The sequence below is a fragment of the Mizuhopecten yessoensis genome, unplaced genomic scaffold (assembly GCF_002113885.1).
Source record: "Mizuhopecten yessoensis strain PY_sf001 unplaced genomic scaffold, ASM211388v2 scaffold11145, whole genome shotgun sequence".
NCBI lineage: Eukaryota > Metazoa > Mollusca > Bivalvia > Pectinida > Pectinidae > Mizuhopecten > Mizuhopecten yessoensis.
In genome coordinates, this window is record NW_018408902.1 from 2,091,123 (window position 1) to 2,110,460 (window position 19,338).

Below are 19,338 nucleotides of genomic sequence, written 5' to 3' on the forward strand. Positions count from 1 at the left end.
AACTCTAAAGATGATATCAATTCAAACTAAAGACCCCGACGTTAAACTTACTCCCGGCCTTAATTATATCTGCACCTAAAAGGCTAAATATGGAAAACTGGACTCGAACGACCTGTCTGACCAAACCGTTCTCATGCTCAAGCATGTTTTCGTTTTTTTAGCCTAATTTCTTGTTCCGGTAATAAATCAATCATAAAATCTTATTTTGTCAATTATTTAGAGAAAAGTTGGAAAGACTTGGAGCCGAATACTGTTTTCAATGTTTACATTTGACTTTTTGATAGTTTGACATTCATATTTTAAGTGAGTTACACGAAAGTTGGTTTGAGCCCATAATCCATGCTTGAGCATGAGAAAGGCTTCATGAAAACGGACGGATCGATATCAACTGTGGCTTATGGTCAAATATATGACATTAACCCATTCACCCCTTAAGTCACATTTCAACTTTACCAAATCAAAGACTGGGCGAGTCCACTTGAAAAATGTAGGAGTGGATGAGTTAGTCGGATATCCTGGGCGTCAATGACCTGCCAGAGGACACGATAAAAGTACAAATCGATAAACTCCAAAACTGGTAAAATAAAAGTGTTCGATACTCCACTCGGACAAGTGTATTGTCCGATCAGGCCATACAAATTGTATGTTTCAGGTACCCTGACCGACTTAGTTTTACCTGCGACCCTTAGCATTTTATCTCACTCGAATGCACTTACATTTGTAACCTCCTATTCGAACACGTCGAAAATCGTGAGTCTCTATGAAACCTCTCTATTTCATAGGTAGGTATCAAAGTCAAATTTAAATCCAATATTATTATTTAAAAGACCTTAAAATTTAATGAAAAAATTAACACAATTGGTCTGAAAATTTATGTTGGGTAATTTTTGTAATTTCTTAAAATTAACACTCCCGTGTCTCAAAATAAATGAATAAATACAAATGAAACCCTATGCCGACCTACCCTATTGTTTCGGTCATGTTATATTTTACTTGAAACATACAATTGGTTTTTTTCTGGACGTCAATTTACAGTTTACATCGTAACACCAAACTAATTATAATATGCAACAGATGGGGTTTTTCACAGTGATTTACAACTTCCGACTAAAATCAACTTTAAAAAAATAACAAGTCAAAATCAACTATTTGACCAACTTTGAAGTGTGACCATGTAGCTTGAAGTGTATTGTGTATCGCCGAGTATATTAAGTATTGGGAATTGAAAGAATCGCAAGACCAACTTAAGTATAGGATATCGACTTGTTGAAAAGTTGCATCGGAGCCATCCCGGAAAAAAATATTGAATTATAAACATGTGTAGATGTCAACTCAATAGCAATATTGGATTAAAGCAAATTCACTAAAAAATAAAACGATTTCTACGTAAAACATTTTTTTCTGCATACAAAAAATATCAATCATTAAAGTTGGTTAGCAGGACTGATTTAGAGCTATTTTAGTCCACATTGTCCGTAATTTTACACAACACTAGGCGCTTCATGACACAAGAAATATGCATTTCATAACTCTATCTGTTAAAACTAAATCGGATCATAACTAAAATTTTAGTTTTTCAAGCTCGCCATTAACACCGAAGGTAAGGAATGATGATGAACTTTCTTATTTGAATCAGGTTGAGTTTCAACGAAATTGGTCGACCGGTCATCCTTAATTAAATGCTAATGAAACCGATGTCAGTGAGTGCAAGCATCTAGTACTACAATCAGTGTTAACCTGACGATCAGGAATCTGTACAAAAAAAGTGGTTTTAAGAATTAAATAATTAAAGGTGATCATAAAAGATACATATAATATGGCAAATTAACGAGGCCAGACTAATTATTTACAATACAAAGCAGATTTGATTAGTTATTTAATACGGCAAGCCAATTGGTGCTGAGTCTGTCAGCAAAGTCATTTGAGAAATAGCGAGCATGATGATGATGCAAATACACACATATTATAATCGTATATAGCCGCAGGCTCTCATTTTGCAAACATGATTTCAGTTTATTTCTCCCGTTCGACTAAGGCACATATATTTCACAAAAGTTGCAGTTTGGAATGTAAATGACGTAGGCCGTTCGTGTTTCATGTCATTTTTTAATTATCTGGCGTTAGAACACGAACATATCGCAGCCTCCCAAAATACACACACATACACTACACGCATGCATCTTGCACACAGGGGAGGCCGTCCTTAAATGACCTTAGCTGTTAATAGGACGTTAAACAAAATCAAACAAACAAACAAAAGAATCAAGCGATAACATTATACTACTGATTTTTTTTAATGGCTGATACACTTTTGAGACGACCCCCAAAAACATAGGTGGCGCTGAAAAACATCAAATCCGCGTCATACGTATGTTTCGTATATTAGCATAAATGACTGACGCCATTGTTTCCTTTCCGTGTAGACGCGACTCTTTTGAGGATTTTTCACCTGTAAAAATGGAAGACACTGTAAATATGAGTGATTACATCAGCGTATCTGAAAATGAAAGCGACGAAGCAGTAGAGATACCAAGAGAGGAAGACGGAACACTGCTTCTATCGACACTTTCAGCTCAATACCCAGGAGCATGCGGTCTCAAATTCAGGAACCCAGCCACAGGCAATTTCCGGGGGGTTCGTCTGATTGATGGAAAGCTTCACCCTCCAGACTCAGCATGGGGAAACGACACGTACATTGTTGTCTTCCCGAGACCAAATTCGTCACAGTCAGAAATCCAAGAAACGGAAAACCAAATTCATCATATCCAAAGTTTAGGTGGTAAGTCAGGCGGAAATAGAACTAAAACACCGGAGTTGACGTTTTTGTTGCCATTTGTGAATACATTTTTATCCTATAATGCAATCGTTATCATTTTGTCCAGTTTACTCGAAAAACCTTTCACGAGCATATGGAAGATTTTGCATCATAATTTCAGTTTTAGTGTGTGTAACTAACCAAAATTTCCGATGACAGGATTTGGATGTTAGGGCCAGAGGAAACTCTTGACTGGGTCTGGGGTGAGGGTTGTTTGGCATGCAGCATTACATAGTGTGAGGGTGCCTTGCTCTTAACCCAAGCAAAAAAAGAAAAATCTTGCAATCACATTAATCTAATCCTTGCAATTGTATATGATGAACATGTTTTTTTATTGCCTTTTCTTTAGACAACAAAAGGAAGGGAGATGACATGGAGAATCCTGTTATAAAGACAAAGCGAGTTGAGACCAGAAACGTCTGCAGTGACCTGATTGTCCTTGGCCTGCCTTGGAAAGCAACAGAAGAGGATGTTAAAGCTTACTTCACAGACAATATCGGCGAAGTTGTCCTAGCACAGGTGAGTAATATCTTGCTGCGTGAGACTGGGAACTCCTTTGTGTTTAACTGTCCAATCTGTCAAATATTCAAATATTTTTAAAGTTTTGGAAGAAAGGTGAAAAATAAAAAACTGTTCTACGGAAAGCAGGACATATTAACTATATTTTACTATAAAATACAAAGGAATATGTAACATTTATAACATAAGACATGACTAAGCGATTGTATAGTAGATTTCGCTTATTATCACTTCTGATTTGTCAGATGAAAATGTGATATTAACCGGAACATGACATAAAAAGAAAACATGTTTTTCGGACCTCATTTAAATATGCAGCCAAAATACTTGCTAAATTCCGGCGGTGCTCTTGGATCGTACGTGATCAAATAAACCTAGATCGACATGTAGTTGTCGACTGCTAGTGTATAATTGATTTTTAAAACATCTTTGTAAATAAGGTCCTTCAATCATGCGTTCCAAGTTTGAAATTTTGAAGTCGTTATCTGCGAATGCAGAGAACATGAAAAAGCTACAAAGTGATGAACTGTGATCTTTTGTAACACGTCGTTTCATTGGATGAAATGTCATTGCATATTTTTATCGACCAATCAGATGCCTTGTAACACAGCAAGATAAACCCCCATCGGAAATGGGTCTAAACTGTGCTTACAATATTTTGAGGCTAATATTTTGAAACAAAAAGGATTAGAACAAATATCACCAGCTTATATTAGAACATGGATATTCTGAAATGTATATCTGATCATATGCTCAAATTTCAACATTTAATATGACTTGCAGTGTAAACAGGAATGAATCGTTCGGTTTATTGATACGACATAGCTGCCGACAGCATCATCAGGTCCATTGTATTTTTTTCGGGATCTCGTCCGATTTTGCGATTCAGTCAAATCCTACACATTACGTTGAATGAACTTTGCGTTTGAAAGTAAAATCGTTTATTTTAATTTTCACATTCATAGTAGAGCAATATCCAAACATATTTAGAACATATCCGCTCACGAATCAGATTTACACTTGTCGGTACGGTTTTTGATGTCGTTTGGATAATTTTAAAAACCAAACAAAAGCGATCAAATAACGTGAAACTTGCTAAGGTTTTAAAATTTACATCACTTATTAGATGAAGCATTTAAGTTAAATGCTATTCTATATTGTAACAACATTGAGTCCCTCACATTCACAGAAACCATTTGTAGGCCTACGTAACGGTCACTAATCTGTTAATGTGTACGTTAACTCGATAATTAAGCAGTGTGTTTCAATACATAGTGATTCATTTCTAACACAGATCTATTTATCAGGCTTAAAACTGGTTGCCATACCGACTGGTGGACCTTACATGTAAGTTGTATATGCTCATGTTATTGTCATACCTAACTAGTGTGGTGTGACATTTTAATTGTGATGACTCAGTTTGTTCCATTATGACAATACTAATGTCTTTGAGATTTAATCACATTTAATTGTTTTGTTTTAGGTAAAACGTGATGCCAAAGGGAATTCCAAAGGTTTTGGCTTCATCCGCTTCAGCTCATACAAGGACCAGCTGAAATGTTTACAGCAACGCCACATGATCATGGGTCGATGGTGCGACGTCAACATTCCTAACTCCAACGTCAGTGCCAGTGTAAGATAAGGGGCCATCTGACCCTAGTTTAATATACAAACCTTGGCTCAGGGGAAAGGAAAAATTCCCTGGCTTTAAGATTTTCGACTGTAAGTCATTACTGGAGATACAAAACGTTTCCTTGTACTTTCCAGAAATGCCTTTCAATGGAAAAACTTGAGACAAGAATAATTCATGAGGTAGAGAAAGCTTTGTGAATCTGGGGCTTGGTTTTAAACGCAAGGAAATGCAAAAGGGTTTGCCATGGGTAGGGGGTTAAACTTGGTTTGAATATAAGCAAATATTTTCAACTCTAGATGATGGTCATTGTTAAACTCTAAATTATTAGTCTTAAGTGGTACACTTAAGTTGATCTTGAACATGCTACAAGGTAGTATGAACATCCATTCTCAAGCCATAAATAGTGACCAATCATTCATTTCAGAATCTAAACCTCTATCAATTTATTATTTGAGTATAGATCTCTATTATATTTTACTGAAATGCATGTTTGGGCAGGCGAAGGGAGACAATTTGATCACATATATTGCTTGTATTGGCTGAATTGTCGAAGGATTAAAAGTTAATTGCTGTTATTTCCAACTGGGAACCCTGTAACAGCTGTGTAACTGGTGGTGGAAACTTCCTACATCTGTTAAATAGATATAATTGTGAATTGAGTCACTATCTCACTGATTTAGGCCTGTAATACTTTGAGGCATGTATGTTCTGACAATATCCCCATTGGCAATAGACAACATTAGACCTGTAAATTGGGATAGTCAATAAAAAATGTCACAATGACATAAGCTCACCTGGTCCAAAGGACCATAGTGAGCTTATGCTGTGGCGCCTCGTCTGTCGTCAACTTTTTCTTTAAAACCTATCTCCTCCTAAACGCCAAACAGATTTTCAGGGGGGTTGGGCCCTGAAGGGGAACTTAGCTAAATTTGCTTTAAAACGTATCATGCTTAACGCAGAGAGGATTTCAACCAAATTCAGTCTGAAGCATCACTAGGGGAGGGCAATCATTTCTTAAATAAATGAGATTGGTTCTACCCCAGAGGCCAGGGGGTTGGGCTCTGAAGGGGAACTTAGCTAAATTTGCTTTAAAACGCATCTCCTAAACGTCCAGAGAGGATTTCAACCAAATTCAGTCTGAAGCATCACTAGGGAAGGGCAATCATTTCTTAAATAAATGAGGTTGGTTCGACACCTGAGGCCATGGGGGCGGGCCCTTAAGGGGAACTTAGCTAAATTATCTTTAAAACGCATCTCCTCCTAAACGCCAGAGAAGATTTCAACCAAATTTGCTCGAAAACTTCATCGGGGGATGGCAATCATTTACTAAATAAATGAGACTGGTTCGACACCTGGGGCTAGGAAGACTGGGCCCAAAACAGAAAAATGATCTAATATTTTGCTTTAAGATGCTAATACCCCCTAATTGCCTGAGTGGATTTTACAAAATTTGGTCAAAACATTTTTGAGGAAGTACAAACATTTCTTATTGAATGATTTTGATTTGATTCCTGCAGTCCTAAGAAATGGTACAGCTAGATTATCATATTCTATGGTGTAGTTTTCATAAATTGTTAAAAAGTGGTTTCTAGGTTTATAAAAGCTTATAGTTGTATGAAAATTAAAGTATTGTCTAATTACACCCTGTAATATGATATATTACTTATTTCAAAATCTTTTAACATGGCAACTCTATGGAGGCCCCTGATTAGTTGAAAGTCAGCTTTTGTGGTCCCAGTTTGGTTAGAACATAGATCTTGTCTGGTTTTGAGGAAATTTCATATAAAGATGTACGAATGCATTCAGCTGTAAACCTTTTAGTTTAAGTTCAATGTATACCTTAAATATGTGGATATCTAATTTTAGTATTTACTGGGATGTTTTTTACACTAAATGTCTTAACTTGTTATTGCACTGTAAAACTTTTTAATTCTTAATTCTTTTCACAGGAAACTGCACAGAGAGCTATGAATAGTAAAATATTTGTTGCTCGATGCTCAGAAAAGATTACAGTGGACGACTTGAGGACATATTTTGCAAAATTTGGTGAAGTGACCGATGTATTCATCCCACGACCCTTCCGATCATTTGCCTTCGTGACATTTCAGGATGCATTGGTGGCTCAGAGTCTCTGCGGAGAGGACCACATAATCTGTGGATGTAGTGTCCACTTGAGCAGTGCTGCACCAAAAACCAACAGCAAGATGGGTGGGGACCGTCAGGGAGGGTTCCGGGGCAATGACTTTGGGCGAGGTGGTGGAATGGGTATGGGAATGGGGATGCCTCAGGGAGGTGGAGGAGGAGGAGGAGGACAAGGGCAAGGGTGGGGTGGTCAGAGAGGCAACCGACCCCAAGGAAACCCTGGAGGTGGAGACGGAAACGACAACATGGGCATGAATTTCCTGAATATGATGGCAGCTGCACAGGCTGTGCTTAGTGGACAAGGGGGCTGGGGACCACTGGGGATGGGAGGACAGAACAATAGCAATGCAGAACCATCAATGGGGCAGCCTTTTAACCAGAGTTCACCACGTCCTGACAGTGGAAATAACCAGAGGTCATTCAGTGGCTGGGGTGGGGGGTCCTCGGGAGGAGGATCAGGGTCGGGGGGGACACCGTTTGAAGGTGGTAATAACAACAGTGGCGGCAGTGGTTCAACCGGTAGTGGCAGTGGAAACAGTGGGGGCTACAGCAGTAACTGGAGTGGACAGAACAGGTGGAACTAATAGGGTATTGAAAACTGAGAGGGGTGGGGTGCCCATTTTTTAACGAGTGATAAATTTAGGCTTAGATGGATTTTCAACAATTCTCCCATCATTTTCATTATCGCAAACATATTCCATCTTCATCCAATTCATTCTATCAGCGCATATATTTTCATAGGGTTAACATTGCTGGGGAATGTAGAATTAATGAAGTATAAAATTCATATTATATTATAGATACTAGCTTTAGGAAATATGAAAAGGGTTTTATTCATTCATTGAATTTTTTTTTATTTGAAAACAAATATCTAGTTAAAATCAATTATTGAATTATTGTTATCAAAAACATTAATGTGATCATGGGCATAGAAAAATTGAAGCTGATTTTCTGTGTTGAAAGTGGTCGAGTGTACCAATATCATTTCTAGTTTGAGAGCTCACGGATCATGGTATCATTTTGGGGGCGAGAGTTTGTGGGTAATGATGTTATTTTGGGTTGAGAGGGTATGGGTGGCAAATTTATACAGCAACGTTTGAGCATAGAGCAAAAAAAGAGTGCACAGGATTGATCTGCAGACAGAGAGAGCTGGGCAACAATGAGAGGAGGAAAACTAGTAACCTTGAGAGAGAGACATGGCCGACTGAATGACCGACAACAGGTGGAACATGGCTGAGCAGACCGAGTTGAGTCGTGTTTTATCAATAATTGTCTGCCAAAAAACGTTATCTTTCCTTGTGTGTAAAACAGTATGAGCCAGTTTCAAGAAAGTGTGTAAGACTTTGGCTGACAACTGATTGATTGAACAGTGTCTGAATCATTTTAGATGTGCAAAATTTGTGCATTGGATTTTTGCGTTTTGTGCAGTATGTTTGAAATTACAAATTAACTTCAGACATTGAGGAGATTGAATTTTGGAGTGATGAAAGTGTACCGACATTGTTGATGACTTTCACGTGCAAAGCTGAGACTGAAGAATATTTTTGTGCCGGAAAGGGATAGTTTTTACAAAAGTATACATTTCTTTTTAGTTGTAGTTTTTGTTGTGAGTCTTGTGATGTACATGGATGTTGTATGCATGTGTACATATTATACCATGTTGGCGAGAAATGAGCTGTGTTTTGTTGTGTGTACTTCAGCTACCTTAGAGAGAAGGACATCATCAGTATGCTACTAGTATGTACCTACTCATAGAAAAGGTGTATGATCAACTTGAGAGAAAATGTATCTGACTGCATGTACCTGCCGGAGAGAGAAGGGGTATGCACCAACTCTGGAGAGAAGAAGAATTGTAAGTGCACCGGACTGTATGTACCTACTTGAGATATAGGGTATGGTCATTATGTATCCGACTTGTATATATACGTACAGTGGAGAAAACTGATCTTCCTTGGTATATGCCTGCACCAAATCTGTCACCTGATGTAGACAGAAATTAAATTCTGAGGGTGAGTTTTTTTGAGATTCATTTCAAGGCTTTGTGGTGTGTTGAACATCGAAAATCTCACCCTAAGGGTTGACCGATTTTTCCATCTATATCACACAAGATCGATTTTTTTCTCTCTGACACCATCCTACCTTAATATATTCAAGTTAAATAATGGCACATGGCCTGGGATGTGTTACAAAATTGATAACCTGACCTTATTGTTCATTAATTGATCAGAAATGGTGTGTGAGACATGTGTTACCCTTATGGCTCCAGCAAGCAAAAAGAACAAATCTGCTGAAGTTTTGTGATGAGAAAAAAACCTTGACCAAACTCTTAAATACACCTTCATATTGATCATATAAAACCTGATAAGTTGTTAAATATAGATCAATGAAAGCAAATCCCTCCTAAAAAAGAAATCCACATTGTACGTTAAAAGGTTCTGCTTGCTGGGCAGCAGAATTGAAATCTAATTTTCACATTTAAATATTTAGATAAGTACATCTAAGCATGCCACATTCTTTCTTAATTTTAAGCACATTGTATTGAGCTGAGGCAGATCAAGTATGTTTTAAGGATCAATTTATTATGCAATTGAAAAAAAAACTTTTTAGGGGTGGGGGGCTGCTGATTGGTGATACCAATGTAAAATCCATGGTTCAATTGAAAAAAAAAAATCAATCCTTGATAGATATGAAGGTCTATTATAGAGGAGAAAGTTTGTATGTAACAGCATTATCTGGATGTAGGGATATGCAACGAATGAGGAAATTCCTGTGTATGATCGGAAGTTTGTTTCTCATGCAATAAGAAAATATTGGTGTTCTGTTTAACAGTGATATGATTGTCATCAAAAGAGGAAACAAGTTGAGTTAAGTAGTAAGGAAAATATGAACAAGGGTTTGATGAAGGTGATATAAGTTGTGTGTTGGCGATGTTGGTAGTGTGTAATAGTGTTTATGACTATAACAAAGGGTCTGTTTAAAGAGTATGAATGATGTCTATAGATAGATATATCTCCTGTGCCCACCCAAAATATCTTGTGAAAGGGCCTGAACATTCTTGGGCTAATGTAAGCATAGTTTCTATAAAAGGTAACACATTTATTTACAATTGAGAGTGTAGACATACGAGTATGTTGATGAAGAGACAACCATTTCCCATATGAGATTGCCTGGAAGAAGTGTTCTATTTATTAACAAAATGGGAAGGGCTCATGATAGGGTATTGGTGCTGAAACAGAGCGTGTCAACACTAAAACTGTGAGGGTGTCAACATTGTAACTGACTCGACTTTGCAGCAGAGCGTTGTCTATAAAACTGTCTGGGTGTGGAAATGGAAACTCTAAGGGTGTTGACATTGAAAAGGAGCATGCCTTCATTAAAACCATATGTTTGCACGCTGCGAGAATGTTGCCGTTGAAACTGTGGGCGTAAATTTGTCTCAAAATTGAAACTTTCGACATTGAATTTGTATGTGAACGTTGAAACTTGGGAGTTGCTGGCATTTGAACAGAGGAGACATTGCGGCTGCGGTTGATATATGTTTGTATTGATACTGAATCTAGTTGTTGACAAAAGTTGATGTTCACTTTGGCATTGATGTTTCTAGACAGCACTTATAGAGTACATTGTTGACATTCAAATGGAGGGTTGGTGATGATCAAACCCCAAGAGTGACTTTGACGTTAGGAGAATGTTAGAATTTGAACCTGACGCTGTTGATCGATAAAACTCTGTCAATTTCCAATCTTTTTCGAGGGAGAAAGTTAACGATGATGTCCATTTTGATTTCGAAAGATTTTACTTTGAAACCGAGGTCGATGACTTTTGACATTGTGAAAAATAGATAATGAAACAGATGGATATGACTGAAGCTGGCGTTGTTGACATTACAGCTTAATTTGATATTTGACCTTGACCTCATTAGAATGTTGGAATACTGGAGAGGTATCCTGTGTTGTCTTTTCCTTTCGGTCAGCCCATATTATATTTTGAATTCAGCTCAATTTCTCTGATACCACAAGTCACCATGTCATGAAACTTAATGTACAGAAAAGTCTTTATTCAGTATTCACCATCAGGTGGCAGAAAGGTCACTTGTGACTTTAAGAAATTTTCTTCATTGCTGAATTTGGTTAGGCTTTGGTATCGGCCTCATTTATTTGCTTACTTCGGTATCGGCCTCATTTGTTTGTTTAGACTTTAGTATCGGCCTCATTTGTTTGCTTACTTCGGTATCAGCCTCATTTGTTTTTCTAGACTTTGGTATCAGCCTCATTTGTTTGTTTAGACTTTGGTATCGGCCTCATTTGTTTGTCTAGACTTGGGTATCGGCCTCATTTATTTGTCTGGACTTGGGTATCAGCCTCATTTGTTTGTCTAGACTTGGGTATCGGCCTCATTTGTTTGTCTAGACTTGGGTATTGGCCTCATTTGTTTGGTTTGACTTTGGTATCGGCCTCATTTGTTTGTCTAGACTTTGGTATCGGCCTCATTTGTTTGTCTAGACTTTGGTATCAGCCTCATTTGTTTGTCTAGACTTCGGTATCTGCCTCATTTATTTGGTTTGACTTTGAGACCAGTCTCGTTCGTTTGTTTCGACTTTTGGGGACAACTTCGTTCGTTTGGTTAGAGTAAGGTTTCGCATCGTCATCAAAAAGTTAGGTTCCTTCTTTACGATTGCTACACCTTATATGACATATATAACTTCGACCTATGTTTTCAGCCTCACTGACTTTGGTTAGGCTGCGTTTAACTTGATTTCAGTGAAAAAAGGAATGATAGAAATGATGGGGTAAATATTTTCTAGATGACATTGAAATAGAAGCAGTACTCGGACAGCGGAAGAAGGTTGACTATGAAGTTATACATATGTTAAGACAAAAAGTCTACATTAAACTAAGATAAAACGCATCGTAACGTCTATATTGCACTGTTCACAACGTTCATATTAACCCCATGAAAACGTCTACATTGCACTGTTCACAAAGTTAATACGAACCCCATCAACACGTCCACATTGAATTGTTCACAACGTCCACATTAACCCCATTAAAACGTCTACATAACACTGTTCACAAAGTTCATATTAACCCCATCAACACGTCCACATAGAAGTGTTCACAACGTCCACATTAACCCCATTAAAACGTCTACATTGCACTGTTCACAAAGTTGATACGAACCCCATCAACACGTCCACATTGAAGTGTTCACAACGTTCACATTAACCCCATTAAAACGTCTACATAACACTGTTCACAAAGTTCATATTAACCCCATCAACACGTCCACATTGAAGTGTTCACAACGTCCACATTAACCCCATTAAAACGTCTACATTGCACTGTTCACAACGTTCATATTAACCCCATGAAAACGTCTACATTGCACTGTTCACAAAGTTGATACGAACCCCATCAACACGTCCACATTGAAGTGTTCACAACGTTCATATTAACCCCATTAAAACGTCTACATTGCACTGTTCACAACGTCCAGATTACCTCATTAAAACGTCTACTTTGCACTGTACACAAAGTTCATATTAACCCCATTAAAACGTCTACATTGTACTGTTCACAACGTTCATATTAACCTCACGAAAACGTCCACGTTGCACTGTTCACAAAGTCCACATTAACTCCATCAAAACATCCTCATTGACCGAATCCTAACGTCCACATTTAAGTTTTCACAACGTCCACATTGACCCATCACAACGACTGCATTCAACCCATCAAGCGTACATATTTACCCTTCACAACGTTAGCATTAAACTCGCCACTACGTCCACATCAAACCCCTCACAACGTGCGTCTACATTAAACCCATCATTTCATCTACACTCGACCAATCACCACGTCCATATAAAACCAAAAACATCTACATTTAACCAATCACAACGTCTACATTTGACCAATCACAACGTCTACAATCATCTCATTAAAACATCGACATTTAACCCAGAACATCGTCTACATTGAACCCATCAGTGTCTTCATATAACCCAACACAACGCCTACTTTTAACTAATCACGCATTTACATTTAACCAATCTCAACGTCAACAATTGCCCCATCGCAACGTCTAAATATCACCTGTCAAAACGTCCACATATACCAAGCACAAAATGTGCATTAACCTAATCACTATTTCTACATTTTACTCATCACAACGTCTACCTTTAAACCATAACAACGTCTGCTAACCCATGACAACGTCAACATCTAACGCAAGACAACATTTACATTAAACCCTTGACAGCGTCTAAATTTGACCCATCACAATGTCTACATATCGCACATAAAAACATTCACATTAAACTTAATACAACGTCTACATTAAACCAAACCCAGAGTATACTTTTAACCCATCAAAACGTCCACATCTAGCGCATCACAATGTGGAAATTCAACAATGAACTTTCACATTAAACCCATCACAACGTCCACATTTACCCCATCACAACGTCCACATTTACCCATCACAACGTCCACATTTACCCCATCACAAAGTCCACATTTACCCATCACAACGTCCATATTTATCCCATCACAACGTCCACATTTACCCATCACAACGTCCACATTTACCCCATCACAACGTCCACATTTACCCATCACAACGTCCACATTAAACCCATCAAAACGTCTACATTTAACCCATAACAACGTCACATTTAACCCATCACAACCTCTACATTAAACCCATCAAAACGTCTACATTTAACCCATCACAACGTCCATATTTAACCCATCACAACGTCCGCATTTACCCATCAAAACGACCATATTAACCCATCACAACATCCATATCAAACCTATCCTAGCGTCTGCATTAAAACCATCCTAATTGCTTCATTAAACCCAAAACAACAGCCCCATCACAACATCTAAATTGCAACCGTCAAAACGTCCACACTTACCAAGCACAACGGCTACATTAGCCCAATCACAATTTCTACCTTAACCCATAAGAACGTCCACGTTTAACACAAAACAACATTTACATTAAACCCTTGACGAAGTCTAAATTTGACCCATCACAATGTCTAAATACCACCTGTCAAAACGTCCACACAAACCAAGCACAACGACTACATTAACCTAATTACAATTTCTACATTTTACCCATCACAACATCTACCTATCTACATATCGCACATAAAACGTTCACATTAAACTTAATACAACGTCTACATTAAACCAAACCCAGAGTATACTTTTAACCCATCAAAACGTCCACATCTAGCGCATCACAATGTGGAAATTCAACAATGAACTTTCACATTTAACCAATCACAACTTCTACATTAAACCCATCAAAACGTCTACATTCAACCCATCACAACTTCTACATTAAACCCATCAAAACGTCTACATTCAACCTATCACAACGTCTACATTAAACCCATCAAAACGTCTACATTTAACCCATCACAACGTCTCCATTAAACCCATCAAAACGTCTACATTTAAACCATCACAACGTCTCCATTAAACCCATCAAAACGTCTACATTCAACCCATCACAACGTCTACATTAAACCCATCAAAACGTCTACATTTAACCCATCACAACGTCTCCATCAAACCCATCAAAACGTCTACATTTAAACCATCGCAACGTTCACATTTATCCTTTAAACGTCAACATTTAACCTATTAAAACGTCTACATTCAAACCATCCCAATTTCTACATTCCACCCAAAATAACAATTACATTAAACCCAGGACAATGTTTAAATTTGATACATGACAAAGTCTGCATTTTACATCCATATTGAACTTAAAACAACGTCAACATTAACCCAAAACCAAAAGTCTTACTTTAAATCCTCCAAAACGTCTACATCTAACCAATCACCATGTCGAAATTCAACACTTAACAATGTACGCTCATATAAACCAATCACAACGTCTACATTTACCAAATAAAATGGTCTTCAGTTAATCATTCACAAGGTCTTTATTTGACCCATGACAAGCCCTATATTAAATCCATCACAACGTCCATCTTTATTCGTTCCGACGTCCACATTAAACCAATCAAAACGTCCACATTTGTCATGACGTCCAAATTTAAATTGTCACGATTATCACGACGTCTGCTTTCAACCCTAAGATGTTCATATTTGATCCATCAATACATGCTAATTTAATCTGTCCTTAGTATAACCCATGACGACATCCACATTTAACCCATCAATATGTCCACATGCCACTGTCACAACGTCCTTGTATAACCCATGAAGACATCCACATTTAACCCATCAATATGTCCACATGCCACTGTCACAACGTTCTTGTATAACCCATGCAGACGTCCACATTTAACCCATCAATATATCCACATGCCACTGTCACAACGTTCTTGTATAACCCATGCATGCATCCACATTTAACCAATCACAACGTACGTCTACATTTAACCCTGTACATGTATAATGGTAACTCTATACCTTCCAGGTATCTTGATATACCTATCATGCTATCCCTTTATCTATCAGGTGTCGAAAATGAAACGTTTATGCCGTCAACATTAGATCTACTCGGCATGTTCGTTATTTAACCTGTCCACAACATTATTTCATTTCAATTAATTGTATTGTTAAGAAAACAAATGGACTGGACAACAGGCAAGCCTATTTAAGTCCTCTCCAATAGGTACCACATACATATATATATATATACAAGTCAAAGTGAATAAAGTAAATAATAGATATCATAGACAGTAATGTATATATAAAAAGAGAAATAGATTTTTAACATGAAAGCATTTATGGCAGTATTAAACAATATTCAGAGAGTACCCAAAACGAAGTTTGGGTACTTATTGTTTTTATTCCGATTCTTATCAAGTCCCCCAAACATGGTTTGGGGACTTATTGTTTTTATTCCTTTGTGTTTTTTTACTTCTTCTTCTGCTTCAGCCATGAACTTGTCCAGAGGTTTTCTCAGAATCTATTGAGCGGATCATCATGAAACTTCACACACATACTCATTAGGGTGTCTTGGGTGTGCAAAAGGCTATTTTTATCTCGACCGGAAGTCCAAGATGGCCGCCAAAACCTTACTTTCGTTTTTGGAGTTTTTGCCTCTGATTTCGTAGAAAATTGGTACATAAGGGTTTTCAGGGCTGCCGAAAACAATGGAAACAGTTTCGAACAGCTCAGTTGTCATGGTAACGAAATGGAAGCCTCTGATTGGTCGAAATTTAGTTGTTTTCTGATTCTGCCCAAAATTGGTACAGAAGGGTTTTCAGGAATTCCGAACACAATGGTAACAGTTTCGAAAAGTTCAGTTTCAATGGTAACGAAATGGAGGCCTCTGATTGGTCGAAATTTAGATGTTGTCTGATTCTGCCTGGACTTGGTACATACGGGTTTTGGCGGATGCGAAACACGATGGTAACAGTTACGAAAGATTTAGTTGCATCGTAACGAAATGGAGGTCTCTGATTGGTCGAAATTTAAATGTTGTCTGATTCTGCCCAGATTTGGTACATAGGGGTTTTAAGAGATGCCAAACACAATGGTAACATTTTCGAACAGCTCAGTTGCCATGGTAACAAAATGGAGTCCTCTGATTGGTCGAAATTTAGCTGTTGTCCAACAGGGATCGTGTGAGGGACTAATCGGTAACGGCCATCCGTTACAATTATTACTAGTTATTATTATCCTTCTTTCTTCTTCTTCTTCTTCTTCTTCTTCCGCTTTCCGCCGTAAAGGTTTCCGAAACTTTTCTCAGAAACTGTAAGTCGGATCTTCACCAAACTTTGAGGGATTATTACTGATAGCCTTCAGATGTCCAATCACCTTTTTGTTTTTCCGATTTCAATCCAAGATGGCCGCCACAGTCTCTGATTGGCTAAAACATTTTGAGCCGTAACTTTTGTTATATTTATCGCATCAAAATAACATTTAGAGGAAAGTATCGGTATATAGGACGTGCTCTAAAAAAATGACATTGACAACAAAATGGCCAATACAAATGTTTGGGAATTCAAAATTTCTGAAGGTGTTTGCTAAAGATTGCCAATGTCACCTATCCTATTTTACGTGTTTTATAGATATTTTCCAATGCATTCCAAATTTGGCATGTAGGTGTATGATGGTACTGCGAACTCAACCATGACATTCATGTTCTAATTAGACAAAATGGCTGCCATATACTGGTCACTGATTGGTCGAAACTCCGTTATTGTTCGATTTCGTTCAAATTTAGTATTTTTGTGTAATATGGCATTGCAAATTCAACTGAAACATTTGTTTTCTAATTTGACAAAATGGCCGCCATATATTGGCTTCTGATTGGTCGAAATTTAGAAACTGTTCAATTTTTGTAAAAATTGGTTTACAGGGGTATTAGTGGACTGCGAATTCAACCGCATAGGTTATGTTGCCATATCAACCACAAGGAGGCTTCTGATTGGTAGAAATTTAGAAGTGTTGAATATTGACGACAATCGATATATAGGGGTAATAAAGGACTGCAAATGCAATCGCATACCTTCGTTGCCATAGCAACCACACAGAGGCTTCTAATTGGTCGCAATTTAAAATTGTTCGATTTCACTCAAACTTAGTGTGTACAATGTAGGTGTATAAAGACGTTGCGATCATTTTCTGATGCATCTTTGCGACTATGGGGTAGATAATGTTCGATATTGATAAGAAAATGTTTATAGGGGTATTAGGGGACTGCGAATTCAACAGCATAAGTTTCGTTGCCATAGTAACGATATAGAAACCACACGGAGGCTTCTGATTGGTCGAAATTTTTATATTGTTTGATTTTTATGAAAATTGGTATATATGGGTATTAGGGGACTGCAAATTCAACTGCATAGTTTTTGTTGCCATACCAACAACATGGAGGCTTCAGATTGGTGGAAATTCAGATATTGTTCGATTTCACTCAAATTTAGTATGAAGTTTGTTTTATGCCATTGTGATCCTTTTCTGATGAATCTTTGCGATTGTGGGGGCAGTTTGGGGGACTTCTGTAATGGTCCCCCATTACAATAAGTACTTGTTAAATATGTAAACATCTACTCAAGCTTATACATTCTTGCATACCCACATGCCTACATGTCACACACACCCTCACACACCCTCACAAATACAACATATCTATATAAGAATTAAAGATGTGTATAAAGCCTAAGTAACAAAGTAATTTACATTATCACGAAGTTACTACATATATATGTCATAGTGATATATATAATATCCAGACTGTACAATAATAGAGGTCTTAGTAAATTTCAATCATTCAATTATTATATTATAATCTCTTAAATCATTCAGTACCATTTATATAGTATTGGATATTAGTTAAAATAATTTCATTAACATCCTCCAACAGGGTATTTTCACCTGAAGTTAAGAGTTGAATTGGAATAACCAATACCGTCATGAATTTCACGAATTAAATACCTAGAATTAGAGTAATTAGGACAAGTAAAAATATAATGATCAGTATTTTCAGCAGGTGAACCGCAGGCACTAACTGGATCTGGGATAAGAAGATCTATACATTTATGATGATTCAAGTCACTTGCATCATTTCTTAATTGGCAAAAAATAATATTTAATTTTTGTGGGCTACAATTTTTAAAAGTATCAGAAATAGCTTCAATAGGATTAGCTATAGTATTTTTAAGATTCTTTTTGAAGGAACTTAGGCTAACTGACCTGGTCAGCGAAGGATCAAGACTATTCCATGCCTGTATGGTACTAGGAAAGAAGCTTGTCTTATAAATATTAGTTCTTGACCTTTGGATATTGAAAAATCTGTGGTGACGCAAGTAATGAATATTTTTCTGCTGATTAATGAATGGTTAAATGATATTAAACAAATAATCAGGGGTTAAATTATTTATAATTTGATACATTAAAATTAATTTGTGCTTATTACGCCTAGATTCTAACTTTTCCATGCCAGTTTCCTGATATAGTTTATAATGTGAAGTACCACTTCTTAAACCAGTTATAATCTTCATTGCATCAATCTGTACAGATTCTAATAAATTTGATTCGCCAATAGTGCAATTGTCCCAAATGGGAAATCAGAATATTCCAAAACTGGTCTAACAAATGAATAGTATAATGTTTCAAGAGTTTTCCTCTCCTCTTTATGTTTCAACATAGGTAACAAATTCAGCCGTTTGCATGCGTTATTGTATATATCATTAAAATGATCCCCCCATGTGCCTTTTGAATTAAAT

General features: G+C 37.2%; 1 protein-coding gene across 2 annotated transcripts; it reads left to right on the top strand.

The window, feature by feature from the left end:
* Positions 1–2,355: 2,355 nt before the first annotated feature.
* Positions 2,356–8,780, top strand: LOC110466783 (TAR DNA-binding protein 43-like). Of its 2 annotated transcripts, none has more exons than XM_021523539.1 (4): positions 2,356–2,779; positions 3,165–3,334; positions 4,818–4,967; positions 6,917–8,780. In XM_021523539.1, the coding sequence occupies exons 1-4, from the start codon at positions 2,392–2,394 to the stop codon at positions 7,691–7,693; spliced, it is 1,485 nt and encodes a 494-aa protein (XP_021379214.1). In that variant the 5' UTR covers positions 2,356–2,391; the 3' UTR covers positions 7,694–8,780. The 2 variants fall into 2 exon arrangements, with proteins under 2 accessions (XP_021379214.1, XP_021379215.1); XM_021523540.1 differs by having other exon boundaries at positions 4,818–4,955.
* Positions 8,781–19,338: the final 10,558 nt, after the last annotated feature.

Bases quoted from the DNA above. Each gene is read 5' to 3' on its own strand.
- LOC110466783 (XM_021523539.1), top strand. From the start codon at position 2,392: ATGACTGACGCCATTGTTTCCTTTCCGTGTAGACGCGACTCTTTTGAG. The intron at 2,780-3,164 runs GTAAGTCAGGCG...CCTTTTCTTTAG, and splicing joins TCATATCCAAAGTTTAGGTG to ACAACAAAAGGAAGGGAGAT. The intron at 4,968-6,916 runs GTAAGATAAGGG...TTCTTTTCACAG, and splicing joins ACTCCAACGTCAGTGCCAGT to GAAACTGCACAGAGAGCTAT.